The sequence below is a fragment of the Bison bison genome, unplaced genomic scaffold (genome assembly GCF_000754665.1).
Source record: "Bison bison bison isolate TAMUID 2011002044 unplaced genomic scaffold, Bison_UMD1.0 scf7180017864525, whole genome shotgun sequence".
NCBI classification, from domain to species: Eukaryota; Metazoa; Chordata; class Mammalia; order Artiodactyla; family Bovidae; genus Bison; species Bison bison.
In genome coordinates this window covers 1,788,521-1,803,965 of record NW_011495076.1, presented here as the reverse complement: position 1 = coordinate 1,803,965, position 15,445 = coordinate 1,788,521, and the positions used below count along the sequence as shown (strand labels likewise).

Below are 15,445 nucleotides of genomic sequence, written 5' to 3'. Positions count from 1 at the left end.
TTTTTCTTTTTTTTTTTTTTTTTTTTTTACATAGCCAGGTCCATCTCAGCCCCAGTTAGGGCCTTTATACTCACATATGCAGCCCCTATAGCTGATTGGTCCAGTGCTTTGCCTTTTGTTTCCTAGTATATCCCCAGAACCTGGAATAGTACCTGGTACATAGTAAACACTCAAATATTTGTTGAGTAAATAATGATATGTATTTTTGTAAAATGTCATATAGAGTATGTGTATTTTTAAAAACTTGTCTGAAGGTCTTTGTGTTTTAATAGAAAAATTTTGTCTGTCTCCAAGTATTACAAGTATTACATGTATTCCTGCTGATATGTTTTGTTTTGTTTCTTTCTGTTTCTGCTGTTTGTTAAGTTCAGCTATTCGTTTTACCTTTTATTTTCTCTTCCTGTCTTTTGTTAAATTTATCCAGTCTTCCTCCTCTTTATTATGGTTAACATTCCATAGCCACCACGTGTTACAGGCAGTGGGCTATATAGTTGACACATTTTATTTCAGTTATACTTCAAAATAATTCTATAATAAAGAATGATTATCATTCCTATTCAGCTGAAGCTTAAAGAGATTAATACTTTATGCAAATTCACATAGTGTAATTTGTGACAGCTGAGCCTCACACCCAGGTTGGTTTGTCTGAAACCAAAGTCCTTTCTCTTATTCATTATATTTCTTTTAAATATGCTTTTAAATTCTGAAAGACTTAATTGTAAAATTGATGTTTCTATGTTATTGTTAGGAATGAAACTATATATTTTCTTTTCTTGTAAAATAGGAGATATTTGAAAGTGAAATGAAAGTGAAAGTCATGTCCGACTCTTGGTGACCCCATGGACTGTACAACCCATGGAATTCTCCAGGCCAGAGTACTGGAGATATTTATTATGTGATTATTTCCTTGTAGTGCCCCTCCCTCAACCTACAGTTTTGTTTTAAATAATCTGGGACTTAAAGTTCAGCTTCTTATTCATGTATCTTTTTCATCTTCTCTTTAAATTCTTTTTCTTAATGTAAGGATCAGAAATCCATCAACTGAAATCATTTCAATTTACTTCTAGTCCTATTCATTTCACTGTTTAATGTTCACTTCTGTTGTACTCATTACTGAAATTGTGTTCAGGCTATTCTCAGCTGTTGATAAATGTTGAGTAATTGGTTGAGGAAGGAGATATGGGTTATTCTCTTTATTAGTTCCTATATATCTGAGAGGATCCGTTGCCATTATCATAAACCTGACTAGGGTCACAGCTTTTCTCCTCAGAACTCTTTCAACCTTTCTTTGTTGTCTAGTTTTTAAATACTGTAGATAGGGTAAAAGCTGATGCTAAACCCACTGTGGGAAACTTTCCATTGTGGGAAAGTTGCCTTTTTTTTTCTGTCTGATAAAATATGCTTTTAGAAAGTTTTCTTTGAAATTCGGAAATTGTACCAGTATTTAACTGTAAATTTTTTTTCATTAATATTTACAATATAATTGAGCCCTTCAATTTGAAAAATCAAGTTGTTTCTCATCTCAAGAAAAATGTTTTTCTCTTCTGGCTTCTAATCTGTCTGCTCTATTCAGACATACTAAAATTCCTATTGTATATATGTTACATCAATCCCCTACTTCTCTTATCTATTGTTTAATAATTTTTATCTTTTTAACTGTTTACTCTGATACTGGAAGGATTTCTTATATGAATCTTCTAATATGTTGAGTCTGTTTTCCATGGCATCAGGTATTTTGTTTGCTCTCCTTATTGAGTTCTTTTAAAATGTGGTAGTTACTATATTGTCATTTTTCAAGTATACTTTTACATTTCCAAACTGTTTTCTTTTCATGTCTGCTAGTCCTGCTTTATCAATACAGGGTGTTCTTAAATCTCACTAAAAACTTGAAAGTACAGTTAGAGACTTAAAATACTTCTCCCTGTTGCCTGGAACAAGGCAGTTTCAAAAGAGATTGCTTGTTAACGTTTTTTAAAATTAGTTTTCTTCTTTTGGATTGCGGAGTATTTTTGTAATGTCCACTTATCTTTCTCTAGCTCATGTATAGAATGGAGTGTCTGTTTAGTGTTAGGAGCTGAGATTAATTGTGAATAAAACCATGTGAATCTATGAAATCTTTCAGGTGCAGACTGAAAAAGGGGTAATAATTTATAAATTTATTATAAGTATGCCCATGTGGAAATATAATTATTCTGTTCGGGTTAGGAAGTTGTTGCAGATAGGAGGAGATAGCCTTGGAAAAGGGAGTTTTAACTTTACATTAACTTTGATCAAATTACCCTGTCTGCCTCAGTAGCTAGAAATCAGCAGCTCCCCCTCCATGCCCAATAAAGCAACCTCATGGCCCTTTTCCAGAGCCCGTGGTGGTCACTGGCCCCACACCTTTCAGTGTACCAAAGCCACGGTGTGCAGCTGAGCACGTGCTGTTGTGGGATTCCTTCCTCAAAGCCTCCAGCAGTGTGAGAATCTGCTTCTCATCAGCTGCTCAAAGACCTGCCTCTATCATTGATTTCTGCTGCTCCAAGGTGGGGTTTAGGTTAAGCTCTGACAGAGGGCTTTTCATCTCTTCCCCACTGCATGCACCCTCACTGCCCCCAGGTACCCTTCCTCCGTATAGAGCAGCGAACTCGAGCTGTTTGATGCTCCCTTCACGTCCTTTCCTGTGACTGACATGTCAGTTTGCAGCTGGCACGCCACCGTGTTTTCTCAGTCATGTCACGGGGGGCAGAGAATTAAATACATAGGCTTATCTCACCTTAGTGGTTCAGGATTCATATTGAGAGTCTCTATAAAATATGTTTAAAACTCCCTGGCATTGAACAAAACTTTCAAACACATGAAATTTGGACACAAGCCCAATGGGAATCAGGTCCTTTTGCTCAGAGCTCAAATACTCTCTATTAGTTTAGCCAAAGAAGAAAACTTCTGGAAACAAGGTTGCAAATTTGATATTCTGAAAATTTATAGTTTTATCTATATCAGGCAATGGAGCATCAATTATTTTTTGGCAGATCTGCTAAAGACGTTCACAGGAAATAAGGACTTCTGGTGCCAGAAAGAAAGTAGTGTTGGTTCTAACATAGCTCTAAGCTGGCTTGTGGAGTTTCTGAGGCAGTAAAGTTTTCCTAAGAGCTGTGTGGGGTAAGTGGGGCCCATCTCTAATATGGTAAATAGCTTAGAACAGGGGTTTGAAAACCCTATTGTCTTCCACCTGTTTGGTATAGCCCTCAAGATAAGAATGGTCTTTACATTTTAAATGGTTGAAAAAGTTATAAAAATAACATTTTGTGACATGTAATAATATAAAATTAAAATTCATTGTCTATAAATTTTTATTAAAGGACAATCACGTTTTTCAATTTATGTATTTTAATTTATGTATATGTGGTTGCTTTCGGGCTACAATGACAGAGCTGTGTATATATGACAGAGATCCTAAGGCCTACAAAGCTTAACATATTTCCCATCTGGCCTTTACAGAGAAAATTTGCTGATCCCAGGCTTAGAGCTGTAAGGGCCTGAGGAAATGATGGCAGCAAGGAAAACTCTTACCCAGAAATTTTACCTTCTTAGAATGATATTTAAAATGAAGAAACTCAGAATTTCATTTCGAGGCCCATGTGGTGATGCTAGTTGACAAAGCTGGTGAGAGGTGATCTCTGCCAGGACTTTCTCCTCCCTGTCTTTACAGTGGTACTTTTTGAGACATGTTTTTGGGGTCATTTTAGCACCTGTAGTTCAAGCCAGAAGAAAGACAGCAGAGCAAGAGGACAAAGTGACAACCTGGAGATGCATACTTTTAAAAAGTATCTATACATTTTAATATCTATGCCACTTTTATATATCTTGTCTTATGCCTCAGAAATTATGAATAATTGAAAAATAGGTTGTAATTTTTTTTTCTCTTTCAGAGTACTAGAAACTTGCAGGGCCTTTAGAAAACAGTATAAAAGGCATTTGGGAAAGTAAGTGTTAGAAAAGCTTCTAAGACACAATCCAGTTTATTATTAAGGAAGTAGAAAATACTTTTCCCAATGTTTCCCAAACTTGCATTATAAAATGGAAAAATAATGATATTTTAAATGTGTAAAAATCCAGGGCTCCAACTTTAAATAAGTCAAATGTGAGTCTCCGCCTCTCAGAATCCTCCTCTCCCCAGACAGACTCTGTTCTCATTTGAAGGGTATGTGTGTGTGTATACCTACATGTACCTTAAAGGTAAAATCCTACTTGAGTTCATACTAATCCTTTCCACTTCTATTCAGAATGATAAGGTTTTTACTGAACCTCTCTGACCTTACACCTATATCTCTTTTCATTCATGCTGAGCCTCTAGTTCTCAGTGACACCAGGAATTATGATAGAATATTCTGTCATTGCTCCTTTGCTTTATCCCACAGCATATAGAAGTATAGCAATCTCAGAACATGTATGTCTAGATATCTCCAACAATGTGACAACTAAAAACAGTTAAAAATCTTTTTATGGCTATTTTTGTCCTTAGTGTAGATTCTACTAGAGTGTATTTGGGTTTTGTTTTTGTTTTTTTTTTTTGCCTTTGAATATGCCATGTGCTCTAGATTTGTCTTGAAATCATGTAAATCATTTCTTAAATAACCATATAAGAAAATTATGCTTTTTTAAATTCCAAAAAAGAAAAAATACAATAAAACATGAACTTAAATGTGTATCATTAGGTTGGTGGTATGACTACCAAAACAAAAACACTCTAGTAGAATCTACACTAAAGACAAAAAGAACCGCAAAAAGATTTTTAACTATTTTTAGTTTCCCTATCATTATACCAGTGAGGCAAGTGGGACCTAGAGAGTGATCTGCCAGATCACAAAATTCGTCAGTACAAGATTTGGGGTTAGAACTCAGGGTTCTTTGCAACTAGTACTGGACTTTTTCAAAATGACTCTTTAAAATTTTTACTTCTATTTATATATTTGTAGGTTCATAAATTGTTAGAGCCATAATAGATCTTAGAGATCATCTATCCAGCCCACCATTTCCCTGCTATACCTTCATTTAATGGGAGAAGGCAGAGACCAGATGCAGATAAGGAATCTGATTACATGGTTTCTTATTAAAGAAACTTCTTTTTCATCATCTCCAATGAAGACAGAGTTAGTGTAAGAGACTGTATGTATAAAATGAAAGTTATTTTGTTTGGTAACCAGGTTAAAGCCTGCTTTTAAATAAAATCTATTAATGTAGTAAATTGAAATAGTCTGATGACAATAACCACAGAAAGGAAGGGATGACTTTTAACAGAATGATAAGAAGTTACAACAAAACTCTTTTAACTAGCAAGCTATGTTCCTGCATTTAAAATGTTACTCATTTATTCACAGCTTCTAAGAGGAAACATTTATATTACAAAACAGTGTCAAACAAACCAGTGAATGTGATAGAGTACCAAAGTTATTCACAGTTGATTCATGGTCATAATTTATCCTCCTTTTTTCTTGCTTGTGTCTTTCTATCTGTACAAAGGGTATTTGTTCCCTGCTTCACAATTTACTGAAGTTTATTTTTAGAGGCTGCATAATCTGTACTTTGCTTGGGACCTTGGTTCTAGTCACAAAGGTTAGACTCAGGGAACTATTTTTTCCCCCACAGTGGTACAGTTTACTTAAGTTGCTAATAATGATATAAAACCAGAAATGCAGATTACTATTGAAAAGAAAAATTAGTAAGATTAAGTCAAATAAATAAAAATAAACTAAAATCTGAAAGAGCTTTTAAAAAGATTAGAATTACTTTGTTTTTCCAAAATATATTGTGTGTATTTCTGTTCTCAAATTAAAATTAATGATTTATAATACATCTTCAATTATATTATCTAAAGTTTTCATTTATTAAGTACTTTGTGGAAGCAATAAATATTGATATATTATCTAATGGTAATTTATAACATTATCTGCATAAATCTTCAGAAGAATATTGTGACAAGCAGTTATTTATAAAGGCTCAGTAAGACATGATATAAACATGAGAAAACTGATGATCAAGGATAACTTTAAATATTTTGTTTCCTATAAGTTAGATTTGATTTTAATGAATCTGACATTTTATCCCTGAATGTAGCTTTTTTCCAGTTTATATTTAGAAAAAGAGAAAGTTACAATGTAAATTGAAATAACATTTAATTTTTACTTAATTTTCTCTGTGACATATATATTATAGGATGGTTTAAATGAAGCATAGCATGTTATAGCAACTAGAAGTCTCAATTTAATTTAAAATGATTGTGATTATGTAGCCAGCTTTAGAAATATGATTTTGAAACTTAATAGTTTTAATTTTGTTACCTATAAACATTTACTGAGCACTTATTATATGCCAAATGCCAATATAAACTCTGTGTGTTTAATTCATTCAATCTTTTTTTTTAAGTTATATTATTTTGTTTATTCTTTGAGTTCAGTCTAGTATTGACTTAATTAAATATACCAAGTCCTTCACATCTGTTACGACCACACATGTAAAAGATAATTGGCAAGAAGTTTCCAGTGAATAGAAAATGAATTACCTGCACGACTTACCAAAGTGAAATGAGTAACAAGGATGACTAATGTCTAAAGCCTGTATCACATAATCCTAGTGAGATTTAAAAACTTTTTTAATTGAAGGCTAATTGCTTTACAGAATTTTGTGGTTTTCTGTCATACATCAATAAGGATCAGCCATAGGCACACCCATGTCCCTCCCTCCCAGACCTCCCTCCCGTTAGAATTATTAATAATAATAATTAGTAAAACCTAATATCCTCATGCTGCAGATGAGAAAACTGAGGCACAGAGAAGTGAAGTGATTTGCCCAAAGGCACACAGAACAAGTGGCAGGACTGGGATCTGAGCTAAGCAGGTTCCAGTACCTACTACACTAGGGTGGTGGTTCTCCAAGTGTGAGCTCCATGTCAGCAGCATCAGTGTTACCTGAAAACACACTGCGAGTCATATTCTGAGGCCATACTTTGGACTTACTAAATCAAAGACTCGAGGGTGGGGTCCATAAATCTGTGTTTTGGCCAGCCCTCTGGGTAATTTTGATGAACACTGTCTTAGTCTGGTTGGGCTACTATAACAAAAATGCCATAGACTGTGAGAGATTTAAACAACAGACATTTATTTCTCACAGTTCTGGAAGCTGGGGAGTCTAAGATCAATGAGCTGGCAGATTTCAGTTTTTCATGAGGACCTGCTTTCTGCTTCATAGACAGCTATCTTCTCACTGTGTCCTCACATGGCTGAGGAAAAGAAAGCTAAAGCAAACTCTTCTTTTTCTTCTTATAAGGGTACTAATCCCATCATGAGGGCTTCACCCTTAAGACATAATTGTCTACTAAAGGATGCACATCCTAAAATCATCACCATGGGGATTAAGATTTCAACAAGAATTTGGGGGACATAAACAGTTCATAAGACACTAAAGTTTGAGAACCACTACTGAGAAGGCAATGGCACCCCGCTCCAGTACTCTTGCCTGGAAACTCCCATGGATGGAGGAGGCTGGTGGGCTGCAGTCCATGGGGTCGCTGAGGGTCGGACACGACTGAGTGACTTCACTTTCACTTTTCACTTTCATGCATTGGAGAAGGCAATGGCAACCGACTCCAGTGTTCTTGCCTGGAGAATCCCAGGGACGGGGGAGCCTGGTGGGCTGCCATCTCTGCGGTCGCACAGAGTCGGACACAACTGAAGCGACTTAGCAGCAGCAGCCTAGATAAATCATTGTTCTCTCCCTCAATCAGAGGCGAACAGTGTAGTGGTAGAGATGATCATGCAAACACATAATTGCCATCCATCTAGTAAATGCATTTAAAGAGGAATATATTAGGTATAGCAGTGGTGCAAAGAAGAGTGTGAAGGAAAAGGAAGATTTTACTTTTTGAGCATTAAGAAATTTGTACTGAAGTTTCAGAGACAGAGGACTGGCAGTCAACTCAATACTGATGACAGTAAGTTGGTTTTGCTTATCTGGAGTTTGAACAAATAGTTCAGATGACTTCCAGTATTTCTGGAGCATTTTTGCAGAATCAACATAATAACTGAAGCTATCCTATTATCTTGCCTACCTTCTGGCTATGATTGTGTCTCTCACATGTATATTATTCTTTGAATTGATGCTTACGTATTAGTCCGAAGAGATCTCTTAAAGATACCTAAGATAATGATGTATTCTTTTTTCCTAGAAAAATCAGTTAGTGTTAGATATTGGAAATTCAACCTTCAATAATGTTACCCATTTATCTATTAAAATCCAAACTAACTACTGTCTCTTGCTTTGGGATATAACAGAACTGAGCATTACAAGGCACTGTCCTAGCTTGTAATACCTAAATCACTTAACTCATTAAATGAGTCATCCCTTATTTTTCAGAGCACAGTAGTCTAGAAATGCTCACAATAGTCTTCCAGGCTAAACAGATTCTTTGCACTTTTCATCCTACTGGAAACAGGGATTAGACATAAAGTAAACAACATGGGCTGTCTATTCTTTGTAACATCTTCGAAGAGATGGCCCTGATTTGCACCACTGTTTTCAATCACTTAAAAGGCAATAATTTAATTATGCCATCCTTTATATAAGAACTGCCATTGCTTTCAGTTCACTTCCAGGCCTGACACAAATAAATCACTTCAATAAAATCCTTTTTTTCCTCCCTCTTAGAGATGAGAATAAGTAATGATACCAGTGATTTGCCAAGGAAAAAATGAATATAATATACTTCTTATAGAGAGGCAAAATATTTCACAAAGCCACAGTTTATTATTTAAACAATTTTTCTTGGGTGTATGTGAAAAAGGTTTAAATAATTTTATATTAGGGCATTTTTACAGAGGCAGATACTACACTCTGTTTTTGAACTTAAATGCTGAGAGAGAGCAGTCTAAATGCCTAGGATGGGCAGTGGAATACACCTTAGAAATACATCATCCATGATTTCAGCCCATTGATGATCAAGCCTTTCTGACTTTACAAAGAGAAGATGTCTTCCAGGGTATCTGAAGCAAGTTCTTTTCTCATGTGAAAATAACTAATTCTTTCCTAAATTCATTTTAAATAATATGACACATGGCTTAGATTAAAAGCTTGAATTAGATTAATCAGCTTGAATATTATAGTTGTCATTTTATTAAAATTTGCACATCTCAATTGACTTTTTTCTTAATTACCCAAGTTACCCAGAAAGACAGTCATGCTCTAATATTATAATGAATTAAGACCTTGAGTAAGTGACTCAGCAATCGTCATATACTCTATGCACTTACTGGTTTTATTAGTAAACACCGAGTCTTTGTATGGCTAATGATATTTTGAACTATGGGCCAGTATTTCATCAGATGTTCAATTAGTGCCATTCATATCAGGTGAGTGTTGTGTTCATTAGCTGATAAAGTCACAGGACTGCAGCTCCTTGTGGTAAATTCATTATTTTTTTTAACGTCCTTAATCTCTATATTCTTATGGTTATGTTTTATAGCTCCTTGTTCACGTTTGCCCCTAATTTTGTAGAATTTAGGGGGACTGTCCCTATCCTGTCCTATTTGTTTCCTTGTATTTATTAGAAACAAATACAAAGTTTCTTATATTTGTATGCTTGAGGTCATGTTTCTGAGCCATCTACAATGAAATGTGCATGTTTTGAATGTTGTCTGCCTCTGAAGTGGTGGGTTTTTTACTGAGAAAATGGTTTTACTGACTAGTACATCATTTTTAAGACTCCTCTCCTCTGATTACTTAACTGTTTGGTTTACTCACCATTTGTCATTCTCTAACCTAGGGAAAGTGTGGAGAGCCTGATTCAAAAGCATTCCTATGCCCGCTCACCCATCCGTACCTATGGAGGAGAAGAGGATGTGCTGGGGGATGAGGTTCAGACAACACAAAATCGAGGTAAGACTGCTTCCAGGCTATGCAACTGCTAGGAGCAAGAGTGCCCAATGGAGAACAAAGACAGGGAGGTGATGAGACTTCTAGTCCTCAAGGGAGAGATGGCCCCAAAGTATTTTAGGAACCTCTTCAGGAAGGGACAGCCTGAGGCTGATCATTATTTTGCCTCTACCTCTTAAGTGATTATGTTGCCTGAAGCTTTCCTGTGGCTTGTTTTCCAGTAAAAGGACACTGAGCCTCTGAGTCAGGGCTTAGGAGTTATTTCTCTGTTATCTACTACCAAAGAACTAGTGGATATGAAGGGTAGTTCCTTAATCTTTCTGAATCTGTTTTACAATCTGAAAATCAGGGAATATATCTGTTTTACTTATATCAGGAATATCTTATTAGGATCAATAATTAGAATGGAAAATATTTAAAAAATGAAGATTCTCTTAGTGGAGCGTATTGTGTAGAGGTGGTGTCCTGGGTGGTGAGAGTCCGAGAATATTAAAAAGTTGCTCTGTTGCATATGTTAAGGGAGGAGCTCTTTGTATCTGGGAGTTCAGACAAAAGAGACTAGAGGGTGCCTGGGCACAGGGATGTTTGTATAGGGAGAGTCTTATATGGACATATTTTTATGTCCATGATAAGTAATAGCATAAACAGACAAAACATATGACATCTCTTGTAAATAAATCCAAATGAGCTACTAGTAATTATGCAGTTGGAAAATTCACTGTCAACCTTTGTTTAAACTTCTGGATATTGTGATATAAGAAAAACTTACTCTTGCAACTTGTTAATTAGCTAATAAAAAATTATGGAAACTAAGCTGTTATTCCTCATAGTCTGTAATGATGTGCATGTGTGCTCAGGCTTTGAATGTTTGTTAGTCCCTCAGTCATGTCCAACTCTTTGTGACCCCATGGATTACATACAGCCCATCAGGCTCCTCTGTCCATGGGATTTTCCAGGCAAGAATACTGGAGTGGGTTGCCATTTCCTACTCCAGGGCATCTTCCCTACCCAGGGATCAAACACACATTTCTTGTATCTCCTACATTGGCAGACAGATTCTTTATCACTGCATCACCTGGAAGCCCCGCTACTACATACTAAGTATATGATAATACAATATGCACATATATTTTATATTGTGATAATTTGTTATTTTCTATTGATGTGGCTTCTAATCTTGGTCAGTACTATGCTATTTTCTTAAACACAGTATTTTGTTTTTAAAACATGATAACATGTTTTTATATCTGGTAGGGGAAATCTATGCTTGTTATAATTAAAAATATTTTAATATTCTAAACATTATTTGTCCTGATAATTTTGCAAATTGAACGTGGAAAAAAGTTTGGCATCTCATTGGTTTTTAAAGTTAAGGTGTTAGTCACACAGTTGTATTTGATTCTTTGTGACCCTATGGACTGTAACCCACCAGGCTCCTCTGTCCATGGAATTCCCCAGGCAAGAATACTGGAATGGGTTGCCATTTCCTTCTCCAGGGGATCTTCCCAACCCAGGGATTGAACTCAGGTCACCTGCATTGCAGACAGATTCTTTACCATCTGAGCCACCAGGGAAGCCATTCATTGGCTTTATACTAAACTAATACATTAATTTGGGAATAAATGAATTTTAAAAAGGCATTTTATTTTTCATCCCAGAATATGGCATGTGTCTCCAATTATTAAAACCTTTCCTTCCATCTTTCAGTAGTTGTGTGAAAAACTTCTAGTAAGTATTATGCATTTTTTTAGAGTAATTTCTAAGTATTTTTTGTTTATTTTTGGTGTTTATTACTCCCACATTTCAACTTCTGGGTATAGCTGGCACATTAAAATATGTTTGATTTTTGTGTATCTGTCTTAAATATAATCAACATAGTAAATGTTCTCATTATTTCAAAAATAAAAGGGTTATAGAAGCTAAAAAAAAAAAAAGAAGAAAAGAAAAACACTCTTGTGGGTTTTCACAATGGCTTTAGCAACCAGGTAGCTTTGTTGAAGCTTGTCTGTCCAGCCTTACAGGGATGCTGGAGGTTAAGACAGTGATAAGCTATTTGAACTTCTTTAAAGGGAATCAGGTCATTATCTTAAGGCAGGGTGCTAGCACTGTAGCCACTCTCAGAGTATGCAGGCAATCTAATGAGTACGTCTTTTTCTATTTATCAAGTTCTCTCTTCCATATATGGTATAAATGATATCCTCTTGTGTGGAAAGGTAGAGATGCCTCCTGATTGAACTGTTTCTCTTTTAAAACTGTAGATCTATATCTATCTATATATTTTTTTAAATTGATGCTTACAGATAATGTAATTCTTGATTTGCATGTTGAAGTACAGTTTTTGTCTAATGAGATTTTTTTTTTTCCTTTCAGGATCAGCCTTTACAACATCTGATAATTTGTCTCTTAGCTCCTGGGTATCGTCTTCATCCAGTTTTCCTGCATTTCAGCACCCACAGTCCCTGACTGCTCTCGGCACCAGCACGGCATCCATAGCAACACCCATTCCTCACCCCATACAGGGCTCTCTGCCACCATACAGCCGACTTGGGATGCCTCTGACCCCATCAGCCATTGCCAGCTCCATGCAGGGGAGTGGCCCGACATTCCCCTCATTCCACATGCCGCGGTATCATCACTACTTTCAGCAGGGTCCCTATGCTGCTATCCAAGGACTGCGCCATTCCTCTGCTGTGATGACGCCGTTTGTATGACTCTTCTAAAAGGAGAGTCCAGATCCAGAATGTGCAGATGGGTATGCAAATATAGGACAGGGGTGGTGGGTGGGATGTGGGGTGTTGGAGCAGGGGCTCTCCAGGAGACATGGGACCTATGAAAGAGGAGAGCTGGACTCAACAATAAAACCTACCACTGAGGGAAAGCACCATGGACCAGGCTTCATCTGTAGCTGGGGGACAGCTTTTGAGTTTGAGAGAGAATCAGTGTAAAGTTCTTAGCTAGCCTAAGTCCTGGAACTGAAAGGATATCAATCTACCCAGAAAGTTTAATAATACAAAGCAGATGAATCTTAAGGTGCATTATTCCTAGTGGTTAAAAATGCTGTGTCAATGCAGTAATGTATAAAGTCAACATGTATAGGTTTTCTTTCCAGTTTCCACAGGTTAAAAGAATCTTCAAAGGGGCAATACTGTATAACATAGTGACCATAACACATAATGACTAACTTAAGTCAATTCTGTCTGTGGAAACGAGAGCCAATAGAGAAGTATTTATAGTGCTGTAGCTCAAGCATGTTTCGTTTTCCTTTGTGTTAGTTTGCTGGGGAAGGAGCTGAGATGATGCTAATGCATCCTATTTTGTGGATGAGTAGGTGGTAATAACTTCACAAAGTTCTTTCTGTAATACCGAAGGGCCAGTACCTGACAAGTTCTTTTTCACAGTCTTGTCTTCTTTCTTCCTAATTCTGTTTCTTGCAATTATTTGCCATTTATGTAGGAAAAATTTTCCATATTCAATTGTGAAATAAGAGGCTCTGTTTGTTACATTGTAAAACTGAGGTTTTCTTTTTCTAGGCTGCATTGTAAATACACTGCTTACTTATTCACTGAGGGACACTCAAAGTCTCTACACCTTGACATGTGAGACTTTGTTTCACTTAACAGCTATAATAAAAAGATGGTTGCCCTATTCTGAAAGGAATTTTTCTGCCGTGAGTACCAAAGTCCCTTTCATTTTTACTTCAGCTTTGAGAGAACTTCGTTTGTTGTTGTTTAATCACTAAGTTGTATCTGACTCTTTTGTGACCCTCATAGGCTGTACCCTACCAGTCTCCTCTGTCCATGGGATTTTCCAGGCAAGAATACTGGAGTGGGTTGTCATTTCCTTCTCCAGGGCATCTTCCCAACCCAGGGATCGAACCCGCATCTCCTGCATTGCAGGCAGATTCTTTTCCCTGAGCCACCAGGGAAGCCCCTTGGAAAACCTTATGGATGTTAAAATGCACCAGATCAAATTCTCATTTTCAATAAATCTGCTTTGTTGTTTGATCAGCCACTGCCACTGACTGACAAGGCTTATGAATGACCATTCTCAATGCCCATATAGCCACTACTTAACCACTTAACCTACGGTCATGAATAGTTATATGTTCATATATCTGATTGGTTCTTTTTTCTCACTGTGTTACATTCAGTGACTCAGTCATTCTTCTAGGTCCATAAATATGAAATTGCATGTTAACACGATGATATCCTGACTGAAACGTTAAAAGTGCTTATAAGTAAATCTAAAGAATTTATCCACTTTATTTTCAACTCTTGCTATCTTCTTAAGGCTTATTTTGATATTTATAATAGTTTAACTATATCATAGTTATGCTTGTATTATTTTTGAGCCATATATATGTAGGCATTTACAATCAGGGCAGTATATTTGGCATTTTGCAACAGTTCATTTCCCTAATAACAAAGGTTTAATGAAGTTTGTGGTCCTTCAGCTGTAGATATAATGCACTCTAGATACAAGATTTAACCTGTCTTCTTCACAAAGTTCCCCAATACTCTTTTTTTTTAATGTAATATCCATTCTACTTTGTTCTAACTATGAAAGTATTGAATCTGTTCAAAGAGATGGGAAATCTTGCTGCTGAGCAGAAGTGTATTTGAAAGTAAAATGTAATATATTTATCGTATCACACTCGGGGTTTTCTTTGGTTGTTTTAATGTTAGGCTTTTCCATATCAAATGCCTTTCCTGGGCATTTCCAGCCTATGAAACAAGGTATAATTGGCACAGCCTGTCTAACTGATGCTATTGTTGGACCTTGCAATTGCCTTTCTCCACTGTATCCCAAGGTTTATTTATGAAGCTGCATTAACTGAACATCTCAAAGTCCCATGGCAGACACTGAAGCTTGTTTCTAACTTCCTGCACATTATGCTATAGTATTCACAGGTAGTTTACTTTCAAACATAGCTCAGATGTGCATTTCTTTAAAAATTTAGTTATGCATAATGTTTAAAGTAAATATCCACAGAGCTTAGGATAAGGATTTACTATTTAATAGGTGGCCTGTTTGTCAGTGCTTTTAACATAGAGTACTACTACTTAAAGCAGGAATAACAAAAGTGACTGCTATTTTATATGATGCTACTTAACACTCTAATAAATGACTGGTCTACTAAAGTGAACCCATACCTGAATTTTCTTTTCAAGGAGAATGAAAGGATCGTTTTAATACTATTTTGACATTTTTTCCCAACTGGTGTGTCTCAAAGTAGGTTTATATGTTTTTATTAAATACTGTTTTATGATAGTAAGCCCTGAATTTATAACTTTATTTTGTAATCAATTAATATAAGACTAAAAATAAGTAGCATACTAGAAAAAAGCAGAGACAAAGACACCAAAGCATGCTCTTGGAAAATCACACCTGAAATTCTAAATCAGATACTTAAAAAAAAAAGTATTTAGCATTATTTGAACAAGAAAGTAAAAGCACAAGTGAAATGGAGCTTAACCTGATCAGTCACTAGTCATGGGAACTAGGGATAGATGTTTGCCCCACAAGGGTCCTTCTGAGC

General features: G+C 36.0%; 1 protein-coding gene across 1 annotated transcript in view; it reads left to right on the top strand.

Annotated features, from left to right (window-relative positions):
* Positions 1–13,677, top strand: part of TBX20 (T-box 20) — a 46,968-nt gene extending 33,291 nt beyond the window's left edge. Inside the window, exons 7-8 of the mRNA XM_010831144.1 lie at positions 9,797–9,909; positions 12,277–13,677. Coding sequence (XP_010829446.1) covers positions 9,797–9,909; positions 12,277–12,617 — 454 coding nt within the window. The 3' untranslated portion in view covers positions 12,618–13,677. The remainder of the gene's footprint in view (positions 1–9,796; positions 9,910–12,276) is intronic.
* The last annotated feature ends 1,768 nt before the right edge of the window (positions 13,678–15,445 follow it).